The sequence below is a fragment of the Triplophysa dalaica genome, chromosome 4 (assembly GCF_015846415.1).
Source record: "Triplophysa dalaica isolate WHDGS20190420 chromosome 4, ASM1584641v1, whole genome shotgun sequence".
In the NCBI taxonomy this organism is placed as follows: domain Eukaryota; kingdom Metazoa; phylum Chordata; class Actinopteri; order Cypriniformes; family Nemacheilidae; genus Triplophysa; species Triplophysa dalaica.
Genome location: NC_079545.1, coordinates 12,921,663 through 12,946,101, shown reverse-complemented (window position 1 = coordinate 12,946,101; position 24,439 = coordinate 12,921,663). Strand labels below are relative to the sequence as shown.

General features: G+C 39.9%; 1 protein-coding gene across 2 annotated transcripts; it reads right to left on the bottom strand.

The window, feature by feature from the left end:
* Positions 1–4,647: 4,647 nt before the first annotated feature.
* On the bottom strand, positions 4,648–24,263 carry susd2 (sushi domain containing 2). Of its 2 annotated transcripts, XM_056746944.1 has the most exons (15): positions 24,127–24,263; positions 23,797–23,992; positions 22,822–22,970; positions 22,441–22,608; positions 21,325–21,499; positions 20,987–21,188; positions 20,667–20,752; positions 19,673–19,941; positions 19,315–19,458; positions 19,081–19,239; positions 18,697–18,945; positions 18,019–18,297; positions 16,539–16,715; positions 11,609–11,705; positions 4,648–5,403 (listed from the first exon to the last, which is right to left on the bottom strand). In XM_056746944.1, the coding sequence occupies exons 1-15, from the start codon at positions 24,200–24,202 to the stop codon at positions 5,349–5,351; spliced, it is 2,481 nt and encodes an 826-aa protein (XP_056602922.1). In that variant the 5' UTR covers positions 24,203–24,263; the 3' UTR covers positions 4,648–5,348. The 2 variants fall into 2 exon arrangements, with proteins under 2 accessions (XP_056602922.1, XP_056602921.1); XM_056746943.1 differs by having other exon boundaries at positions 19,081–19,458.
* Positions 24,264–24,439: the final 176 nt, after the last annotated feature.

The following is a 24,439-nucleotide window of genomic DNA, read 5'->3' as shown; positions in this document are numbered from 1 at the left end:
AGTGTTGGAGCGGTGTCATGTGCATCAACTCGAGGGGTATTAACCCGCGAGGACGCCATGTGTCCCAGGAGCCTCTGAATTGTTTCAGGGGGACCGCTGTCTGCCTAAAATGTTCATTTCAGACAGTTCAACACTGGTTGGGCACAACTGCGGACAGGTGTGCCGACATGGTGACAGAGCTGAGTTCCATACCGAGAAAGAGGATGCTCTGCACTGGGGAGAGCTTGCCCCTCTCTTGGTTGACCTGGAGTCCCAATCGACCTAGGTGCCGGAGCACCAGGTCCCTTTGTGTACATAACAGATCTCGCGAGTGTGCCAAGATAGGCCAGTCGCTGAGATAGTTTAGTACCCGCTCGCCTTCCTCCTCTCAGGGAGAAAGGGCGGTCAGGGACAGACCGAAAGGGAGGACTCTGTACTGATATGCCCGCCTCTCGCACGCGAACCGTGGGAACGGCCGGTGTCGAGGAGGATCGAGACATGAAAGTAAGCGTCCTTCAGGTCGATTGCCACGAACCAATCCTGACACCTCATAGATGTCAGGACGCGCCTCTGTGTGAGCACCCTGAATGGCAGCTTGTGAAGGTGCTCTGTTCAGGGTACGCAGCCTTTGGGGGCAACCCGCCGTCTTTCTTGGGAACGATGAAGTGCGGGTGGTGACCCACTGAACATCTTGGTTTTGAGGGACGAACTCGATGCCTGTTTTGCCAGAAGGGTGGTGACCTCTACCCGAAGTACGGAGGCGTCCCTGCCTCTGACAGAGGGAGAGATGATGCCCCGAAACTTGGGTGAGTCTCTGGCGAACTGGATCGAGTAACCAAGACGGACCGCCCTCATTAGCCAGCGAGACAGTGTGGGCAGCTCTCGAGCTCCCAGGGACTGTGACAGGGTGACCAAGGGGACGGTCTGCTTCATCATTCCCACGGGGGGTGGTTCGTCGGCTGGCGGAGCTAACCATGTCGCGGGGAGTCCCCGGAGGGAAGGTTTTTGCTCCGCCTGCTTACCTGCCTGGCGGGACAACGGCACGCACTGTCGGTTTGAGAGTGGTGACGGCTGTCGTATGTGTACGACCTCACGCCTCGCCAGGGTGTGAGGTCGGTTCGCCGAGCACAGTCCAGTGGAGTGTGCGATCGGCTGCAAGTAAACCCGGGGAGAACAGAAAACTCAGTGAGTAAGTGGGCGCCAAGCCCTAACAAGGGCCCGGCTTTGGTGACGAGGCAGGAGTCGTCCCGTACCGACCGATCAGAGCCGTGGCTGTGAAGGTTCGGGCCCGATGTTGTTCTCCCTGGGGTCTTCCCGTCAGTGTCCCTTCTCGCGAGGAGGTTGCTGACGGGGTGGAGGTTTCCCCCTCGACCTCTGCTTCCGGGGTGCCGCCTGTGGGGGCACAGGAACCGGAGCCGATGTCGAAAGGGTCCTGGGTTGCAGGGAAGCAGACGTCACGTGAGATCTCGGAGGCCTGTAGGCGGCCGAGTCGCGGCGTGAAAAAAAAATGTGGTTAATTGCCACTGTCTGCTTCGCCGTCAAAAAACTGCTGAGCGCAGTCCTCGACGGTGTTACCAACAACCCACCCTGCGAGATGAGTGCATCAAGAAAGCGGACTTCCTTGCTGTCACTCTTCTGCACAAGGTATAGCCGGGGGTGTCTCTCCTGGACCACTACCGTGGACATCGTCCGACCCAGGGCCCGTGCCGCCGCCTTAGTCGCCCGTAGAGCGCTGTCAGCGGTGGCACGGAGATCCTGCATTATACCCGGGTCGGCCTTACCCTCGTGGAGCCCTCTCAACGCCCTGGCCTGGCGGACCTGCAGGATGGCCAAGGCATAGAGAGAGGAGGCAGCCTGGCCCGCAACATCGCAAGCTTTCGACACCAGTGATGCCGAAGTCTTACGTGCTTTGGACGGTAGGAGTGGTCGATCCCCCCCCAGGTGGTAGCCGTCCGCGGCACAGGTGCACCGCAGGCGGACGTTCCACCCGGGGGATCTCGACGCAGTCCTTGGCTGCCTCACCATCGAGGGAAGTAAGGGAGCCGGAGCTGGTTTCACTGGAACGGTCCGTGAGTGGAGCGTTCCAAGTTTTACACAGCTCCTCATGCACCTCCGGGAAAAACATGGCACCCGGGGTGGGCGCGGTTTGCACCGCGCACCGACCTCGGGAACCACGCATCCCCGGGTTAGCACGGATGACATCACTTCTGCTTCCTCCTGAACTCGACCGCTGGGGGTGGAGTTTGGATTCGGCAGAGTCGGATGCCAGTCTCCCTCCGATGCTGCGAGCGACATCTCATCTACGTCACACATCGTTTCCGAGTGTGTGCGTGAGGATCCGGACGGTATGCCACCGCCGGTTGGGGAACGTTCAGAAGAGCGAATCGGGGTGCGATCGGCCCGTGAGCACTTGGCTGGCGGGTTTACGTTCGCAGAGTTCCCCGTATCACTAACGCTGCTAACGTGGGTGGTCATCGGGGCCGTAGCCACAGATGTCACAGCCCGGGTAGCAGACGAAATGGTGGCTGGTTCCCGTAGGAAGACAGCCACCCGTGACCGCAACTTCTGAATGACAATCTGCCCGCAGTGCAGGCAGATGTGTCAACGAACGCTGCTTCAGTGTGCTGGACGCCCAGACACCTAATGCAGCGATCGTGTCCATCCCCCTCCTCGATGAGGGTGCCGCACCCAAGAGAACAGCGGGACATGCCGCGCTGGAGAATGCTCAGTCAGTCCTGAAAAGGACTTTTAGAAAAAATCTCTAACACCTCCGGAACCGCCGAGACGCCCAGGGGAAGGTCGCTGCAGGAAGGGACGATCCGCTGTAACACGTCGTAGCACCAGCGTGTAGTTGTAGAGGATTGAATCCTGAGTTGTACTCATGAGCGATGGCTCTGAAGAACAAAAGGTAAGTGAATGCTGCACGCCGGCCTCCTTTTATACCGGATTTCCGGGGGCGGAGCCCGGCATGCAAATTGCATTCGCCAAATTTCATTGGCCTTTTCTATAGTAGTCAGAGTTGATTGGTTCTCAAGGGCGAACCCCATCTGTCGTTCTCGACACAACGTCGAGAGACCGACAGAAAGGGAACCACATCTGGTCCAAAAAAAGCAGCATAAGGAACAGTGCTTCATAGTTTCAGTCAATAACATCTAGAAGGACCTTCGGGAGCTTTCCAGTATTCAGTAGGGTACAAAATATGAAAAATGCTAGTGAAAACATTTCAGATTTAAAAAAAATCACTAAAATATAAAAGAAGGATGATACTTTAAAGGAATACATTCCCCTTAAATTGTTCCAAACCTTTTTACATTTTTTGTTCTGTTAGACACAAAAGAAGACATTTTTAATATTTTTTCTATATTGTATAGTCAGTAGTGCACTAGAACTGTTCTGTTACAAATATTCTTCCTAATATCTATCTATGTCCAAAAGAACAATAAAATGTAAGTGTTTTTGGAATAACCTGAGGGTGAATATATTATGACAGAATTTCCATGTTTGGGTCAACGATCCCTTCAAGTAAAATGTTTCCAAGAAAAATGAGTATTGATTCAGAATATCTCAGTATTTGGTAAGTCACACTTGAACTGCCATCAGTTCCAAGTGGTAAAGGTTTCAAAGTTATCTTTGGAATAACAGATTTTAAATTCGGTCTCTGGTTTTGGACCTCATCCTCGTCCACGTTTAACACTTCAGAAACCCTTTTTCAGAATTGGATTTGTCTTCAGTCACATCACTCTGTTCCCCAACAAGCCGACACTGGGAATTCCACTTTTCCAGCTGTGTTAAATTGGCTGGCTTTCTGCTGGCCCGAGGAAGCCGCTGAGAGATTATGACTGAGAAAAATTGCCATGAGCTGTACGATCATGTCGACCTGCATAGAAGTGATGGACAAGACAGGCAAAACTCTTGAGCTCTGCTTAATCCCACGGTTCAACAGCATTTAATGGTAATATAATGAGAAATTTCCCTTTGAAGGTAAACAGGTCGGAACGAATCCGAGAGTTTTACCTGCATTTTACTTCACTTAAGACTAATTGGGCTAAATAAACGTGAGGACACTTTCACAAAGAACTTATTCACGTGGGTATGACCAACCCTCGATCTCCTCTGATTCGAAATAGGCGCAAATTATGATTAAGCAACTTGGATCCTTATCTGTAAAGACCACCATGATGTCGAGCTCCACAGCAGTTGTTTTACATTTAAATTTATAGCACTTACAAGCATCCCAGGTGTACATTAGTACATCAGTTTGGCGCTCATGCTATTCTCATGTAACCTCAGCGACTTCAATTTTGGCAAAGTATGTTGAACATCTGCAAGTTAGAAACTATTAAGTGATAGTTTGAATCACAACACTCTGTCCAGATTACTTTAATAGGGGTGAGCTCGGGCCACACATACAGTTCTGACGGCCATCTATCGCTCAGAGTTATCAGGGCAGAGGCCATACGTACACCCTGTTTCAAATTCCCTTTGTTTTCCGAAGGAAAAGTTACTCCAGCGTGAGCGTCGCATGGGGACCTGCGGCTAGCTGTGAACAGAACATGGATAGGTTTTTAGTGGACGTTTGCCTTTGTACACTGATCTAGTGCCAACTTCCTCTACTACACCAATGTTTTGGTGGTGAGCTTCTTTGAAAAATAAAGACAATGAACACAGTTTAAAAGTTTATTGAGTCATTTAAATGAATTTATTAATGTAGATAGAATAATACAACAGATATATTTTACAAAATGTCAGTAGTATTGAAATATAAAGATCTGCAAAACGAAAAGGATTGCTCAAAACTTGATGCGCTGCCATGCATTCTGCTGCTGTTTACATAGGCAGCGACCTTCTAAGGGAACTTGCATCATAAGCAGACCGAGACAACATCTGCAGAATGGATTTGAATGTGTTGAAAAGAACACAGAGTACTACATGCTTGTTGGTAGCAGAACCAAAGTGATCAATCTACTCGAACAATTATTGTTTCTAAGGTAATAAAAGCGACATCAACATGTAACGAATAAGACATGTTCACTGGTTAAAACAAAAATTAACATGTTTGGGAACATTATTTGAGATCATGCAAGTACACAAGTGAACAAATCGTAACACTGTTATGACATATTGTGCCTTGAAGTTTTAGAAGGGAAGTAAAATCTCCCATGTGTGTTTGACACAAATCTGAAGCCCACAGGTTGCAAGACGACAAATCAGTCAGTGTTTAGCATCTAGAATAAAGATGAATTATTGTCTAATATGGATTTGTAAATGATATGTATAAATAAAACTAAAAATTTGACCATTCTAGTAGGACTAATAAAACATATGTACAAAATGTACGAAAGATGAACATCCAATGCATTTCGTAGACATCACAGGTTTGATGCGTAATAGGTCACCTTGTCGTCCTGTTGTCTCTTTGCCTCTCTGAAACAAGAAATAAAAACAAATCATAACTAATATGCAGAAACATCAGTATTATCAGAAACAGATGGGGAATTTCTAAACAGACTTTCAATCATTAAAATTGCAGGTCGGCATGAGCGTGCACGTTTGCACGCTATGGCACTCAAAGGTCTCCTCCCATTGGCTGCCCACAGGTGTACAGAATGTCTTGTCTCTGAGGAACTGTCCACGCCATTATCTACAGAAACATCCCCAAAGGCTTTTCTATATTTGCATTCCAAGTGCTCATTAGAGACTATCATCTTTTTCTTGCCCGTGTAAATCACCGCCCAGCAGTCCAGCCTGTGAGAACCATCTGAAGCAGGACCGGTCTCTTATTAAGCACCAAAGGCTGGTACACGCTGCCCCCCTCCAAAAAAAAAGAAGTTGACTGACGGATTTGGAAAAGGAAAGCAGAAATGCAACAAAAAAAATGACTGTTTAAATGTTTTTCTTGGTCTTATTGTGAAACTGTATTACATTAGCATTGTTACTGTGTCCCAAAAACAATATTTCAAAGTTGAAAGTTGGTTGAGTAATATAACATTTTGATTCAAAAATCAATACAAGAATTTTCTCAACTCCAAAAGACCTTGTAGCGACTTAATATTAGGGTTAGTATTCGTTAGTATTCATTTGTTTGTTACTTAATATCCGCATCAACGCATCTACTGCACTGTAACTTCAATAACTGCACTAACTCATCTACTGCACTGTAACTGTATAACTGCATCTACTCATGTATTGCAGTATAACTTCAATAACTGCATTAACTCATGTACTGCACCGTACCTTTAATAACCGCATCAACTCATCTACTGCACTGTAACTTTAATAGCTAACGTCTGTAACTAATGCACACTCAAGTCACCTGCACTATTGTATAGTCTATATTGTTATCCGTTCATAACTACCTGTACATTAATGTTCACAGTATATAGCCTTCTGTTTATACTGTTCATATTACATACGGATATTTTCATAGTACATGCCCATTGTAAAATATTCTGTATTTATTCACACTGTATATCCTGCACTTGCTAATTGCACTTCTGGTTAGACCTAAACTACATTTCGTTACACTATACTTGTATATGTGTAATGACAATAAAGTTGAATCTAATCTAATCTAATCTTAATATTTTCAGGATCTATTGACAGAAATGCAATATAATACACAAAACTGTGTGTTCAGGGGTGTATAAAGACCTTATATAATGAAGCGTTATGTTTTTATTACCATAGAATGAACTATATCTATCTACATACACTGCGTGTCCACCTACATGGAATTTGCCATGTTGTTTCTACAGTAGCACTAAACAGACAAACTCCTCTAAAGAGCAAGTTCCTAAATACGTCATCTCCTTTCTCAAAGAAGAGTAAAAGTGACGACATCTTAGGGTTGTGTGAGCCACCGTAGTGCTTTAAAAGGGAGGGGTGGAGTGAGCCGTTGGTTGCACATCACAAACTCGCCGTTAGATGCCGCTAAATTTTATACACTGGATCTTTAAGAAGCTTACATGAAGAATGAAAATACAGCAGAAACTGGTAAACGGTCCTTGTATATTTGATATTTACAAAGGCTTACAATAAGCATATTTTTGTAGCAAAACTATTATTACATTTTACCTGAACTTAAATGGAGATTTTTTTTAAATGTGTATAAACGTGCATAAATCTATAAGCCTTTATAATTATACCGTACAGAAAATGTTAAGTGGGTAAAAGTGTTTACTGATAAGCATCTCTCCTGTGCGGGCCCCTGCTTTGACTTTGATGTGTGATAGGGCCAGAATGAGGAACCATAACAACGCGTGTATGTGTGTGTGTGTCAGTGTTAATGACTTTGCAGCGGGAGGGTGAGCGACATGCTGAAACTTGCTGGGAAACCCAATCGCTGGAAAGTACCAGGTTGTCTGAGGCAGCAAAGTATGTTAGACACACTGACACACACCTACATGCAGATGAAAGAAGGAACAAAAGAAACACACTAATGCCGACACAGATACACATGTGTAGGACAATGTTTAGAACCTTAACACACAAATACACCCACAATTACAGTATATACCCGTATGAACTTAGTTGAGTGGATAAATTGTGATATCTCTCCTCTAAGACCAAACCATATAGCTGGAAGGCAAAAGTATCCAATATGTACAGAGAATATGAAAATGACGGAATGAATGTGTGCATTGAATAAAACCATATAGGGTTTTTAGAATGCATAGAGTTTTAATATGCATGTGCTCTGTCGTGTTCAGAAAGATCAGATGCCTGCTTAGAGATACTTTAAATGGCATCGTCGGATGTTTGAAAAGAGGGGTAGAAATATAATGGTGCACTCTAAAAATGTTGTCTTATTTTCAACCCAGTGTTGGGTCAAAAAGGGCTGAACCCAGCTGTTGGGTTGAACAATACCCAGAGCAGGGTTATTTTAATTTAAAATGCTGGGTTGTTTTAACTCTTGGTGGGTCAAAAAAATCTGGGTTAATTTAACCCAACGGTTGGGTTAGTCCGTTTTTGACACTACACTGGATTGTAAATATCACAAGACTTTGGTTGTTCGGTTGAACACAAAGAAAGATATTTGAAAGAATGTTAGCAATTTACAGTTCTGGAACATCTTTCACTGCCCTAGTAGAAAAAAACTATTTGAACACAAAGAAGAAATTTTGAAAAATGTTGGAAAGCAAACAGTTCTGGGGCACTTTTGACTACCGTTGTAATATTTCCTACTTTGGTATTCAATGATGTCCAGGAACTGAAAATTACGAACATTCTTCCAAAAAATATTCTGTTGCGATTAGCAAAACAAATACATTTATACGGATTTGGAACAACTTGAGGGTGAATAATTCATGATAGAATTTTTCTTTTTGGATGAACTATACCTTCAAATGGGATTCATTGATCCAAAATATAAGACGGATTTCTTTCTTTATTACATTTTACAGTAATACAATGCCTAGCACTGTTATCAGCGAAAATCGTGTAGTAAAAAGCTGATATTGTGACAGCCTTCTTGTATGACCAGGCCTTATCTTGGTAGATATTAAAATCAAGCTAGTGTGTATCTCAGGTGAAGAATTAACAGCATTTAAAAGCTTGTCTGAAAAGTACCAACATGAAGATAAATAAACAAGCATTAGTCACAGACCTTTAGCATAAACACCCCGAGGTACAGAGAGACAGACAGCGCGAGATTGAATCTGCTTTGATACTTACCTTCATCACCACAAATATAAGGGTCTATGACTGCACAGCGTCACACCTTTTAGTTTTATCAGCGCATTTGTAACGCTACGTCCCCATGCGCTTCTGCCTCTCTGTCTCTCACTACAGGTGTGCACCTTTGACTCACATTACCTTCCCCCACAGGATAAAAGCGGGATGCTTTTATGAGGGGCAGGTGAGACATATTACCCCCCATGGCTGAAACTCTAGACGTGATCTAACTGAATGCTAGAGGCTAAACAACCGGAGGAAAGAGAGTGATGGGGAAGTGACGGTTAACATTTCTTTCATAATTATGGAAACATTTTTATATTTTTGACTAACATGACTTTGTTTAAGATGACCTGTATGACAAAATATTGTGAACATGAAAAATTGTAAGGAAAATCTAAGGAAATAAGATGAAAATGTTATACTGTAGATTTTTAATATCTACTGTAATTCTCTGATATGTCTGCAACGGGTTCTGGCATGAAGATGTATAACCGCTTCCTGCACAGGTGAGTTTTACGACTTAACCTTCAACATATCGAGATAAGGCCTTTATATGAGATAGGTAGACGTCTCAATAGTAAGGTTCAGACAAATTACGACATGAAATATGTGCTTGATATCGTACCCTAAATTACAGTAAAGAGACACCACAAAACTCACATATGACGGAAATGTTTTTATGTTTTTATGTCCAGTATGCATTTTCTTAAAAAACTTTTGTCTACAAACCAATGGATAATGAAACTAATATAATACATATTTAAACTAAAATGTCTAAAAATCTTGTTAAAAACTATTATTGAACAATTCAAATTATTATTGATATTGTGGTTATCATGCACATATGATAAAACAGTAAATTATTGGTAAATTAAATTATTAATACATTTCAGATTTTCCTCAGAGAGCCACAATTTTTACAAACCATTGTAACTATAACTAAGACAAAAAACCTGAAATTCAGATGACTATTTATTTATTAAAAATAACTTGTATTACAAAATAATTGTAATAGTTATTGTGGCTACATTGTGAATTCTTTTGGCTATTTTAATCAAAACCTGATATCCTCTTGTTAAATCACGACGTATGGAAAACTGTTTCTGGGTCCAAGCCTCCATTCATATCAAGTGAGAGTACTATTGAAAAAGCCATTTACGAGCACTTTTCATTCATACGAATCTTTGACATCAATATATATATAAACCTCATCTGGGATTTCGCTATGCAGATACAGGTTAGGATTGTTTTTCTTTGGCAGTTTTACAGCAAATAATCAGCAATAATCAAAAACAATTGTTGTTTGCTTGAAACGGTTTGTGACCTTACATATACGATGGTGCGTGAGGTTAGGTTTAACATGCGGATGGTTACAAACAATCTCTCTCTGTCTCCCTATGTAGGAGATTAATTTACTTAAAAACTGAAATAATACAAAATAAAGCTAACTTAGACTTATAGTATTTATTTATTTAAAAAGCATTTCAATAGATATTGCTATATATATATATATATATATATATATATATATATATATATATATAGGTATTTTGGTCACGATTATCGTTTAGTGAAAATCTTTTATTGAGACAGTACTAGTATGACCTGGCATTTTCTTTAAAAACTGTTAAATACCATTATATAATGACACTAATATAACGATCATTTAAAGTATAATTCTATTAAACTTAGGCTGCATGATCATGGGTAAAATGATAATCACAGTAATTTTGTTCAACATTTTAATAACGAATAATAAACATGATTATTTGTCAGTTCAGAACTTTTCAGCATGTTTATTAGGCCCATACTTTACAGCCAATGAAAATGTTATAATCTGCTGCCATTGAACTTCTTCAACACTGTATTTCAAACTACGCAATCAATCATCACAACACACAAACAACAAACACACAACAAAATATTTTGTGAGCTACGCAATAAAACTACTACTATTTTGATTTCTTGTTTTTTTTTATATAAATCATAACTATTGGTTACTCTTCATGTTTGTCTTTGGGTTTTGAAAAAAAGGTATAAAAATAGTAGAAATGCAGTGAAAAAATATTTTTTTCCTGCTTTTTTATTTCCTGTGAAGTGATAGTTTAAAAGAAACAAGCTTTGTGATTATTTTCTGACCTTATCGGGAATTGTGCTTGGATTAAAGATGGGGTAACATGCTATTTCATATATTCTGACTTCGTTACACTGTTAAACATGCTCGCTTCTCACTTCTTAACAGGGATCCAATTTCTTTAATTGGGCAATTCTCCCAGAAAAGCATGCCCACAGCAAAGCGAAAGAAATAGCCCGCCCATGCGCCAACCGACGAGTAATAGGAAGACCCGCTTATTAAGATTGGCTGCTCTGCGTCAAGATTTGCTGCGCTGTGGACCTGAAGCTGCAGCTTGTTACTCTTGCAATAGTAAGAGAAGTTGAGGTGTGTTTGTTTGTTCACAGCATTTCAGTGATGGATGTTATATAACGCTGGATTTGGAGATCGTTTGAAACGGATAGATGGTGCAGTCCCAGCGCTAAAACATGCCGGACATGAACTGCACGCATTAAGTCAAACTAAGTCATATGTCTGTGTCTTATTGGCAATCGCCGCGTATGTGCATAATGAAAACAAAACGAAGGCATAAAGCGATGATGTATTGTGTGCTCATGCTGTAGTTCCATCTCCCCTGCCTGCCTCCAGCAGCTCGTCTTTTTCCAGAAATAATCATACGGCTGTATCTCTCTTTTACAACGTATGCAATGTTACTGTATTGGTATTCAAGATATTCCCCATCTTTAATATCACAACGATTATGCTCACTTAACCGTGGAAAACATACATCATTATCAAGATTAAAATATGTTTAATCATGCAGCCCTTATTAAATAGTTTAAATATAGTTTAAATGTAGTTTATTATCGAAATTTTCTAAAGAAAGACATTTAGACTCACCTCTTTTGTTGCTTTGTGTAAACAACGATTGCTATCACCATTATAACCACCGCCAACACGGCACCAACACTGCCCAACACAATGGCCAGAGTATTATCTGTAAAAAAAAGCAAACAACAGAGCTAACTAATAATGAAGTATCGTGGAATATAAATGTGAATTAGCAAAAGATGTAAGTTCGTTAAACTGACCCTTTTCATCATGGATTTTAGTACAATGTTATATTGTATTAAGTGAATAACCTTGGAGTGATGTGGAATTAATAAATTAATATTTTAATTATACGAGTATTAAAATTATCTCAATAAATGTGAACGTGGTAATTGTTACACACACATGGGGATACATCCTGAACAAAGGAAAACATCAAATTGTTCATATCATAAGAAAATTGTCTATTCATTGTGCCCCAAGCTGAAATAAAACATTTGACCAGTGCTCTTTCAGCAAACAAAATTACACACCATTTGCATTACGTTTACATCCAATATTTTAGATCAAGCCTTTATTTAAAGTGATTTACAAATTCATCCCTAAAGGCTCTGACCCTCAGCATGCACTAAACAAGCCTTCTTTGCATTTCATCAAGGCAAGCCTACTATCTGTTGCTAAATTATGTTACAAAATCAACGGAAACTTAAATGCAAATGAAATGTGTTCTCTATTACAAACACAAGCCTCCTTTGGCCAATAAGTCCAATAGGCCAAGTCAGAAAAGCAGGACGACCGACGCTCGTATATTTGCGAATATTTCATCCAGGTGCATTTCATTCAATGTTCCATCAGCAGAGATGAGAACTGATTATCAAAATCATGCTAAAAGATACACACATGGTTTTTCGATGAATGTAATACACATCACATACAGCACAATTTCAAAAGCATCTCAATGGATTAAGGGATTTCTGATGTCGTAGTTTGTATTTGTACTTGTTGTACTTTTCTAGCCATGCAAAAGGGTTGCGGGCGACCGCTGACTGATGCTGATGACCTGTTGCCTTGGGAACGGAAAAAAGAGCATAACTAAACTGGCACCATCGGTTTCACTCTTTGTCACATTCTGCCCCTCACAGCCGCTGCGCTCGACTGTCACGTCTCATTTCCACCATCGCCTGTGTCCGTCATTTGTTTTTCCCTCTCTCCTCTCTCCGCATCCTCTCGAGCCTGTGAATGTCTCATTGGTATGCTCATAACTAAGTGACCCCATGAATATCTTTTTTACTGGAACATCACTTCTACTAACCTTCCAAATGGATTTCTCAAACTGGTGTCTGAATAACTTAGCCAGTGGATCAGTGCAAAATTCCTCAATGTGAACAAAAATCTTGAGTCCATCTGAAATACTAAAATTAAAGCATTGTATTAGTAGTTAAGAGTGTAGCTTAGTTTTCTTTACTTTTTGTTAGTAATACAACATTTTGATCGCCACGACACACAGTGATGTTATCTCCCCAGACCACATGATTTTCCTCCTCGTTACCTGCACCTTTCTCTCCCTTTCCTTCATTTCACCCTCACTTTCCTTGCTTTTCCTCCTCTGGATGTGAACTGTGCCGGAATGGATGCAAATAACTAACCGTTGAGGGTTATTTGCTGGGGGTTCAGAGCATCATAATGGGAAGTCAATTAAAGGGCTGAGCAGCCCTTTGATCTCACTGTCGCCGACACGCTTGACAGGGATGTTGGCTAGAATGTCAACCTTTATCAGCCAGTAACCAAAACAAAAGAAAAAAGGAGTTGAGGAAGAAACAGAGATGGCGAGAAAGAGAGATAGAGGGAAAGTAGAGAGACAGATAAGAGGGAGACAGGTAATTGAGACATTATCTTGGCACATGGGAGTAAACAAGGTTTAGAGGGACTATCGGTTGAAGTAAAGGAAGAGCCACAGGCTCCTTACTCATAAAGACACTACATGAGAGCTCTAAAGATCAGGCAGTCTGAGAAAGGCCAACCTTCAGAACAAAGATGTCTAAAGACACACTCAAGTGTCACGTCGCATGAGTAAAAGATAACGCTATACCACACAGTAAGAACAAATGAGATGTATGTGTGCTTAGAATGACCTTCAATCTAAACTATAGCAGATCTGCCTGACTCCTTATTGACATTCTTATCATAAATGTAGAATTCTCAAAATTCAAAAAGGAGTCAGGTATAGGAGACTGAGATAAGTGGGGAGAGACAGACAGATGGGGGAGAGAGACAGGTATGGAAGAGTTAGATAAGTGGGGAGAGACAGGTATAGGAGACTGAGATAAGTGGGGAGAGACAGACAGATGGGGGAGAGAGACAGGTATGGAAGAGTTAGATAAGTGGGGAGAGACAGGTATAGGAGACTGAGATAAGTGAGGAAAGACAGACAGATATGGGAGAGAGACAGGTATGGAAGGGTGAGATAAGTGGAGAGAGATGGGTATAGGAGACTGAGATAAGTGGGGAGAGACAGGTATAGGAGACTGAGATAAGTGGGGAGAGACAGGTATAGGAGACTGAGATAAGTGGGGAGAGACAGACAGATGGAGAGACAGATATTGAAGAGTGAGATAACTGGAGAAATACAGGTAAAGGAGACTGAGATAAGTGGGGAGAGACAGGTATAGGAGACTGAGATAAGTGGGGAGAGACAGACAGATGGGGGAGAGAGACAGGTATGGAAGAGTTAGATAAGTGTGGAGAGACAGGTATAGGAGACTGAGATAACTGAGGAAAGACAGACAGATATGGGAGAGAGACAGGTATGGATGGTTGAGATAGATGGAGAGAGATGGGTATAGGAGACTGAGATAAGTGGGGAGAGACAGGTATAGGAGACTGAGATAAGTGGGGAGAGACAGGTATAGGAGACTGAGATAAGTGGGGAGAGACAGACAGATGGAGAGGCAGGTATTGAAGAGTGAGATAACTGGAGAAATACAGCTAAAGGAGACTGAGATAAGTGGGAAGAGACAGGTATAGGAGACTGAGATAAGTGGGGAGAGACAGACAGGTGGGGGGAGAGACAGGTATGGAGGAGTTAAGTGGGTACAGAGACACAGGTTGGGGAAGAGAAACAGATGTCAAAAGAGAGTCAGGTGAGGGATATAAAAAAAGATGGGGAGAGACAGGTATGGGAGAGTGAGAAAAATGAGGAGAGAGACAGGTATGGGAGAGGGAGTGAAATGGGGGGAGGACAGACAGGTGGGGGGGAGGTAAAGGAGTGGGAGTTAAATGGGGGGGCAGATAGTTGGGACGGAGAGAGATGTGTATACAGGTATTTAAGAGTGAGATGATTAGAGAGAGACAGAAAGGTGGGGAAGAATAACAAGCATGGGAGAGAGAGACAGGAATGGGAGACTGAGATAAATGGGGTGAGACGGCTGGTGAGAGAGACAGGTGAGAGGGTGAGAAAGACAGGATGAGGAGAGAGAGATCAAAGGGAAGAAATGTGGGAGACAGACAGGTGCAGGAGGGAGAGACAGGTAGGAACAAAGACACAGATGAGTAGGGAGATAAAGACAAGAGAGGAGATATATTTAGATAGAGAGACACTCCTTGGTAGAAAATGTTGTCTAGTGTTTCAAAACATCAACAATCTGTACATAAACTGCCAATGAGACAACAAAATACTTTAAACAGTGGATCAGTAAAACAGAAAACACATTGGGTTTGGTCCACTTAACATAGTTTAGTTAACTTAACTTAATGCAGGTTCTATAAATATTTTTTAAATGTACAGGTTGTCCTACAATGTTTTGATTATTGTGTAACAAAAATAATGTGTTATAACTTGATCTGGGAAAGTTCTGCATATATAAAACCCATATAAATCTTATTATATAAATTGATCTTAAATATTGAAGTCCTTTTGTGACTATTCTGTGCATTTAAGCAGCATAAGAATACACTGTATATTTGCTTTCTTGAAATGAGGGGGGAAAGGATGTGTACAAACCTCATAGAATCCACTAACTCTATTGCACAACTAAGCATGCAATTTACATGCATTACTTTGCGAATTAAATCTATTACATTTGCAATAGCTTTTACCAATAAAAGGCAAGCAGATTATTATCAAATTTGACAAATTACACTGGCTGAACACCAACTACTGGACTATTTCTTTACAAATCATCCACAGATAGCGTGTTTTCAATGATTTATTTATTTCAGTGGAAGAATATTTGGCTCACAGGCTTTTATAAAGCACACTGTTTTTGTTTTGGCTCTCCGGTTACCAAACTTAACCCTTAAAGGGCAGCGAATCTGCGGGGGAGGAATTCTCAACAGCTGTGGAGCAGAGAAGTCATCCGTGTGTTTGAGGGAGAGGATCCAAATCAGATTCTAAACAGATCCATCCTGTAGATCTATATCGAGAGGAAGTGTGTGGTTCTGCTCTGAGACCGAGAGGTCAAGATTTAACAAACTTAAGCACATCCAGGTATGTCTGTAATAAGTCTGCAGGCATTCCAGTTTTTGTGATGTCTGTCTGTCTGATTGAAGGATCGGTGGGTTTTATGTGTGAATGCCTGTCTGACTGATGGGAGATGTTCATGGCTATCTCACTGAAAATGTTTATGGATGCCTGAGACATCAAAAAATGACCGGAGTCTGTTTGGCTAAGTTGGTTGGATCAGCTAATATTAACTTCATGGAATAAACATGAAAAAGTAAAAAACTGTGCTTTAATCTTAATGGCCTTTAAAGAATGACCACACAAAGATGTAAATTTTGAAAGGGCAAACACTGCCACCTAGTGGCGGTTTGTATACAATCATTTCAGAACGGCTACTTATTGCTTTGAACACAATGGGACCACTGGAGATGAAGCCCCTCCCACAAGCTGTGATGTCATACAGTACATTAAATGTATTAAATGCATGACAGCACTTAACAATCTGCTGAAACGATTCATATTTTACTTTATTCAGGTGTAAAACCTTGCTTAACCCACCAGCCACACAGCTCGTCTCCTGTCCGGACCATTTTCCATCCCCGTCGCAGGTGCGTTCCTGAGATCCGTAGAGACTGTATCCATCATGACATGAGAATGTGACCGTTGCTCCTTCTAGGTACAAGGTTCCTTCCTTCTGGCCATGGTAGGGTGGTGGTAACCAACCACAGGATTGCACTGAGATAAAAAAGACCATTGCAGAAGAACAAATACCTCCTATTATAACACCATATCACAAATAGCTTTTAATAACTGATAAGATAATCATATAAAAAATTACGCTTCTGTAATATGCAAAAGTCAAAGATCAAATTTATAACACTGTTGAGATTTAATAAGCATGTGATGATGTTTAAAGTTCATCAACACATCTGATTTTGTGAAGACACTACAGTGTTGAAGTTCATCTTTATCATAAGACATAAAGCAGAACATTTGATAAGACATGTGGGCGCGTCTGCACAAAGCTGCTGGGCAATAACATGCACATGCAACCTTACCATGAAAAAAATAAGATTCTGTATTTGATTGTTTAAATACTTACGTATGGTCTCTGTTCGTTTTTAAAGCATTTTTATTTTTAAAGCATGATTTTCCATGGTCAAGAACTATCACAATCTTCATGGTCCATTGTTGGGTATTATTGCTTCTATTTAGTGCACTTTATATACTATTATATACAATATATTATTTAGTATATTGGTAGCAAAATAATAGTTTCTTTGAGAGTTTATTTCAAGTTTCAAGAGTTTTAACTGCAAAAGTCACATTTACAATGCTGGAATTGCTAACTATTGCTTTAGTATATGCTTTCATGTACAGTAACCACAAAACGCCTTTATTGAAGATTATGTGGATATATATAATATAAAATTGTATAAATATAAATAGTGCAAATAACTAACACTTTTAAAATGATGCTAAAGTGTGCCATTTGTTTTATGTTCAGATGCTTTCTTATTTTAAGACTTGTAATATGTCTTAATTTAAGTTCTTGTCTTACTGGACATTTTTAAAAATGCATAAATCTAAGCATGTTTTGGGAGTTTTTGGTAACACTTTACAAAAAGGTTGTATTAGTTAACAATTAGCTAATGCATTTGCTAACATGAACTAACAATTAACAATATTCTTACAGCATTTATTAATCTTAGTTCATGTTAGTTTCAGCATTTACTAATACATGTTTAAAATCAAACATTATCAATGTTAACATTAGCTAATTCAACATGAATAACTGTATTGCCATTCACTATCATTAACAAGGCTTAATAAATACTGAAAAAATGATATTGCTCATTGTTAGTGTATGATAGCTAATGCATTTCCTAAAGTTAACAAATACAACCTTATATTAAACGGTTACTGTACTTTAAAAAAAAGCATGTAAACGATTCTTCTCGTTTTTTAAGTACAGGACCCTGTTTGATGGTTATTTTCTGGACCACTTTATCAACTGTTTTCTGGTGAATACACTCACCAGATTGCAGAGCAGTCTTGATGGACATATGACTCCAGAAGGATAGCAGCGTTGCGTTGCCTTGTTCCAGGCTGCGTGTGATTAGCGCATCATATTTACAGAGCTCTGCCCCCTCCCCTGAACACATCTGCAGCGTCGGCTCCAGCAGGGGGTCCTCGGGGTCTTCGTCAACAGAAAATACGGGGATGAAAGATGGATCGTGCTTTGGGGAATAATAATATTCGTCCAGGAGGTGGGTTGAGTCGTAAGTAAATAGTGAAGTTTCATTCGTAACAGCCCCTGGTGAGAAAAACACATTGGATGTTATGAAAGAGGCAATGCAATTTGGAGATGACCTAATGTTTCCTCTTGATTGATGCATCATGTTTATTAAATTTCTAAAGCCTTGTGGAATTTAACACAGCACTCTAAAGGATTGGCTTAAATGTTCTCTTGTGTATTATTTTGTGGTCGCAGATGTTTCGGAACCAATGTGAACCAAAATTGAATTGAGGTTTTGAAACTGCTCTGGAACCCCATTGACACCAGCTGTGCTGTTGTGTCCGCTCCTGATCTGTATTTGTCGAGTGACTCCATCATCAATTTCTGCGCTAAAAACTTTAATATGCAGTGGATTGGATCGAGGTAAAAGTGAAGTGAAAGTACAGTGATACGTAAGTGAAGTCAAGTGTTACTCACAGCTAGCACTATTTGTAAATATGTCATTAGCACTGCTGTTGAGTGGGATCATTCCACCATTACTGGACGTAAAATCATCCTCAGGGTCATTGTTCATTGTACCGAGAAGCCCTTGTGTGTGGTTCTGAAAGTCAAGGGGCAGTAGAACAGTAAGGGTCATGACCCCTGCACTTGCTCTGACCTCAACCCCAGTCCCAGACGGAAACATCACCGTCACATTAGAGGGTTTGGGGGAAAAAACAAAAACATCTAGAAAAGAAGACAGAACACAAAAGACTGTAATACAGATCAGGAATTTGCAGGTGTACTACAAAAATATATAGACAACACTTTTAGTTTCTTTTTATTAAAGCAATTTTTATTTTAAACATATCCAGGTCTTACCTTTAAGGTCCATCCATTTCTGTTCAGAGAACGTTAGCACCTGCTGGTTCATTAACACCTGCAGCTCATCTGCTTTGTCTCCGAGCCGCACCTCGATGACATCAGAGTCTTTCTCCCTCATGGCCACAGAACAAAGCCGTGTTGCATTAGTGACAGAACCTGAAAGTACAGAACAAACTTGAAGATGTCTGAGATACAATGCATCGTAAATATCTGAAAGTTTCACCGACTCACCACTCTCTGATTTCATTGGCTCGGCCCTTCCTTGCACAGACAGCTGATAGGTTGAGGAATGAACCAGATGGTACTCTCCTTTCCCATTGAAGGTGAAAGTAATACCGTCGAATGTCACAAAGTGCGGGTCACCGAGAACAGCAGCTAGATGAAAAAATATATATTGAAGGACATAAAGTCAGTGTTTAAAACTGTCTCCTTACTGCTTACATTTCTGTTTTATGTGCTTTGACTTTTGACAAATGTTACGGTGTGTATCTTTGAGAACTTTCATCATGCATACTGTAAAACCTATTTTTATATTGTGACAGGTAGTTTTATAGTGTATAAATAAAGCAAATGTAAGTATTTTCGTTACCCGCTCTTGGAGGACGATATGTTCTGCAGTCACTAGACGGTCGGTGTGTGAAGTAATACTCGCAGTTTTTTGACCACAGGCAGCAGTAGTAGAAACTGATGACATCATACTTCCAGTGTGAGAATCCTGGAACCCTAGGAGGTTTTTTGTATGGTGGCGACCCCCAATCATGCCCTCGATCTGGGGTGCTGCCTCCAATAGAGTCCCCTGTGAGCACCTGAGCTCCAGTGCTGTCATAGCAACACTGCTGACCGGCTCCATATTGAGGACTGCAAAAGGACAGATGATGGGTCAGTCTCAGCAAACATCATAGCAAATAAGACTTTACAATCCTTCCTTTCTCAGACACTTTTCTATAAAGTAATAACCTGGATTTTAAAACCATGACCTTGGTTTTAATAATTCATTCACAAATTACTTTTTATTTTACACTTACTAATTACACATACTGTAGGCAATCTTTTGTAATATCTATTAAATGTTATATTTTGGATACGCTAATACTGAGACTGATCTGTGTTTTTCATCCACATACAGCTAAAAATAATCTTTAAATAAGTGACAGAATGATACATTGCCCAGGCTGATGAATCAGATATTATTGACCGTTTTCAGATAACAGGCAATGTCCTACATGGCAATAAAGTATAGTGGCCAAACATAAAACTGAACATGACGTATTATTGTGTAATTGTTCTGGTGTAACTTTACAAGATCAAAAAAGGTATACAGGAATAAAAAATTCTAATAAAACTATTTATGAACAATACTAGCAACACTTGTGATGTCAAGGGGTCAGAATAAAAATAGAGAATATTATAAAGATAGTATTATAGTAAATTTTAAATAGATATAAAAAACAGTGTTTCATAATTCAAGTCTCCAAAACAATAAATATAACAAGAACTGATGTACTACTAATGGTGTCATAAGCCATCCTCCAGCCATCCTCCTATGCAGATATTAGCTTCAGACATTAAAAACGTTATCATACCTGCCCTGTATGGCTCTGACACAGTGGATGGCACCTGGGTGATAAGTGCATAAACTGCCAGCCTCAATATCACAGCCGTAATCCACCTGTAAGATCAACAAACCTCAGTTTAAGATACTATTGTATCGAAGGTCTTTTATATTTATATTTATTTGTATAATTATATTTATCTAGGTTTACAAATTATTTAACCTAATTGGTCTAATGTAATATACTTCCTGAATTTAATTTGTCAAATACATTACTGTTGAATCTAATATTTAACATTCACAATTTGTTGCAAATAGTCAAGATCTGAATGTGAAAAATTCTTCACTCACATGGAATCTCCCGGTGTCCGCACGAGCCTGAGCCAGCGTGCAGGGACAGTCGGTGATCTCAGTCTGGAAGCTGGGCATCGCTTTCTCCTCTTGGTCCCAAATGAGACATTTCTCCAGAGCCCAGCCTGCCGAGTCCTTCCTAAAGGCCTCCTCTAAATGCCAGGCGACCGCATACGCACCAGTCCACAAGGCATTCACATCCCTGTAAACAAAAACAACATGCCATAGGGAGATCTCACACGGTTGCCTCCACCAATAATAAACATACAAATAATCTGACTACATAAAAAGTCTTGCAATTTTACATCATTGATAAAACTACATATAATTGTTCTTACCGGGCTCCATCTGGTTTGGTGGTAGGGTTGACCCGCATGCTGCCCAGGTCCCAGAGCGAGTAGGGCTTTTCTGCGGGCTGTGGGGTAAAACTGAAGACTCCATTGTTGGGCACATCTCTGCCCACGGTGTACAGATACTTCCATTCTGCTTCCCAGTTACTGGAATACGCCGCTCCTGTTATCATAATGATTGAAAGATTATCTTTGTGATATTTTTTTGTGTTTGAACTTTAAATAGATGTAAATAGACTGTAAATACACTCAACGTATTTAACTAACAATAAAGGGACTGGATGAATCTCTGGAAAACATATCCAGTCACCACAAAACTACAGTTTTATGTTTGTAAAAGAAATGAAGTAAAATAAGAATAAATAAAAAATACAAATAATAAATGGTATCAAATGAAATCCCTTAGGAAATGATTTATATAGGAACATTACAGTAACAAGAATTTGGGGCTGGGGAAATCAATCTACTGTCCGAAAATAATAATCTGTTTAAATATAATTATTATAGATTAAGTGACACCCAAACACGTATGCAAATAAATGATTAGCTTTAAGGCAGACCGTCTTTCTTTTGCTTGACCTTAGTTTTATATGTTCGAAAAAAACTTTCTTTAAACTGAACCGCCTCTTGTAACCACACCCCGGCGAATCTACGTATGTACGTAAGTAAGGTGGGCGCACCTGTCAGTACGTATGCTTTGGAACCTGATGTTGCAAATATGGTAAGAGGCGTTACATTTCCGTGCAGTGTTCGACCAATCACTACGCCATCGTAGCACACCTCGCTTTTTAGAGCGATGAGCTTTGTAAAATATCAGCGCGTTTTATAGGGATGCGGAGCAAAGAACAGATACAAACATGCACGGCGTGTGGAAAATACAGCGTTTTTTTAACCTTAAATTATGTATACACATTGCATTATATCTAAAGCAAACAATTATATTTCTTTTAGCCGCGTCAAATGACCCATTTAAGCATGAGAAGACAGCACGTTTAACATTGTGAAGAAGTCAGAATGCATGAAACACCGTCGCACGGCCGCTTTAATGCACCAAATTATAAACTACTCGCGTTCATTATTTAAAAAGATTAAAGTTTTACTCACCAGTCTCATTGTAACCCCAGAGTTCGACGTTCACGGTCTTTGCTTTTATTAGAGATGGTATCCATATCATCTTTAAATCTCCGCCCACATTAGGGGTGCCATAGTATTGCCATTGCGTTGCATTGCCTAGTATGATCTTGTGAAAAGGGCTCAGCTTACTGTGATGAACTAATCAAAAGAATCCAAGAATATAAGAGAACAACAAATGGTGTTCAATGTACAATCTCTTCACTGTATATCATTTACAATAAGGAATGTGAATTTAGAAAGTAAATATGGTCATGTTTTATTTGATGTTATTGCAATAGCTTGTACTGACGCCTGCAGATCTTGTTAAATGTGAAAAAAAACTTTGTAGGTTCAGTGGTGTCTGTACCTCACCTGACATCCACCTCCCTGATCTATCATAGCTAACTCCATCGGTGGAAACTTCAAAAGGGATCCAGCCCGACTCATACAGCATAGGAGAGATGCAATGACCCATGCCGTTCACATCAACATAGCCCTCAGTCAAAATATCAGACTTAAACCTGTGATAAAAACATGTTGTTTATTTAACAGAACAGTTTGGTGAAAAGACTTTCCTTTTATCTTATTTTGTGGCATTCACCAAGGCCATGTTGTACATGAACTTTACAATGAAGCTTTAAAAACTTTAAAGCTTTGAAATCAACCATTTGTAATGTTTTAAAAGAACCTTCAGTAAAAATGTCCTCAACATCAGAACAACATACAGCATTTAAACCATGTATTCTAGCACAAACTTCATATATCCTGTTGTAGCCCATTATAAAATAACATTGTTGTTCTATAGATCATAGACATATTATGTAATAACAATTACTTACACAAGTAACTCTTTAAACATGTGCACAATGCATAATCATGATAATACTTGAAAACAATTGAAAGTAAAAATTAAAACAATAGCAAAAGAAATTAAAATGTGACACGTGGCTATTTGGTTGTCTGTTTTATGTGCTTATCTGCATTATATTTTATTTTTTACATTTGTGCGCACATCAAATCTGTGTTATACATTATCATTGTACAATTGTTATTAATTTAGCAGACGATTTTGATCTAAGAGGCTAACAAATGAAAGAGAACCGCGAAATTTTAATATTTTTGTTTTAGATTAGTTAGGCTAAGCATTGGTCAGGGATTGTTGTATACATTGTGATCTATTAATAGTGACAACAAAATATTAAAATATTCTACGAACATAAGTTTGTTTAACAAAAAAACAACTAACACAAAATATTTCGTAACTGTTTAACCTTGTAACTTAAATTGTCCCTGCGGTTGAGCAGCATGGTTTGTGTGGGAAAATAAACAGATTTCTGGCACACTTACCTACAAGTCAGGTTAATGTTTTGCTCAAATGTAACGTTGAGAATTTCAAAGTCAGCTCCTCCAAGCAGGGATCCAGAGTAGGGCGTAATGTCAAGACAAAATTGTTTATAATCTGCGCAGCAATCCTTTAAGGATTCACATGTTGTGTGACAGGAGCATATATTCAACTTCTGACCGCAACGCTGCGAACACTGCGCTGAATGAAAAAGCACATATTAAATTCTTAAAGAGAATAGCATGTGTCTTCAATAAAATATATATATATATATGTACAAATATATATACATAAATGTTATATTTGAAAAATGCATTTCTGCTTAAAGTACTTACCAGCAGTTCTGGGCAACAACTGAAGCAGCACTATGAAAATAAAAAAGATAATTTTGTTCTGAGAATTGTACAGCATTGCTTCTGACCGGATATGTTTTTAATAGCAACTGGTGTGCTTTCAGAAACGTGTGGTTCAGTTGTGACATTGTGACAAAGGTCTCGGGCTCTCTTGGAGTAACTGTTTAACTGTGTAACTGTCACATGATATGAATGAAACTCTTGACGCACCAAATGCATATCATACATTTCCCTAAAGGCTCGGTGTGCAAAACATTAATATTACATGTGCACTTGTAATTAAGCTGTAAAGTTT

Excerpts from the sequence above, each read along its gene's own strand:
- susd2 (XM_056746943.1), bottom strand. The coding sequence starts at position 24,202 with ATGCTGTACAATTCTCAGAACAAAATTATCTTTTTTATTTTCATAGTG. Across the intron at positions 20,753-20,986 it reads CGGACACCGGGAGATTCCAT|GTGGATTACGGCTGTGATAT; the intron begins GTGAGTGAAGAA and ends TTGATCTTACAG. Across the intron at positions 18,946-19,080 it reads GAAATGGATGGACCTTAAAG|ATGTTTTTGTTTTTTCCCCC; the intron begins GTAAGACCTGGA and ends CTTCTTTTCTAG.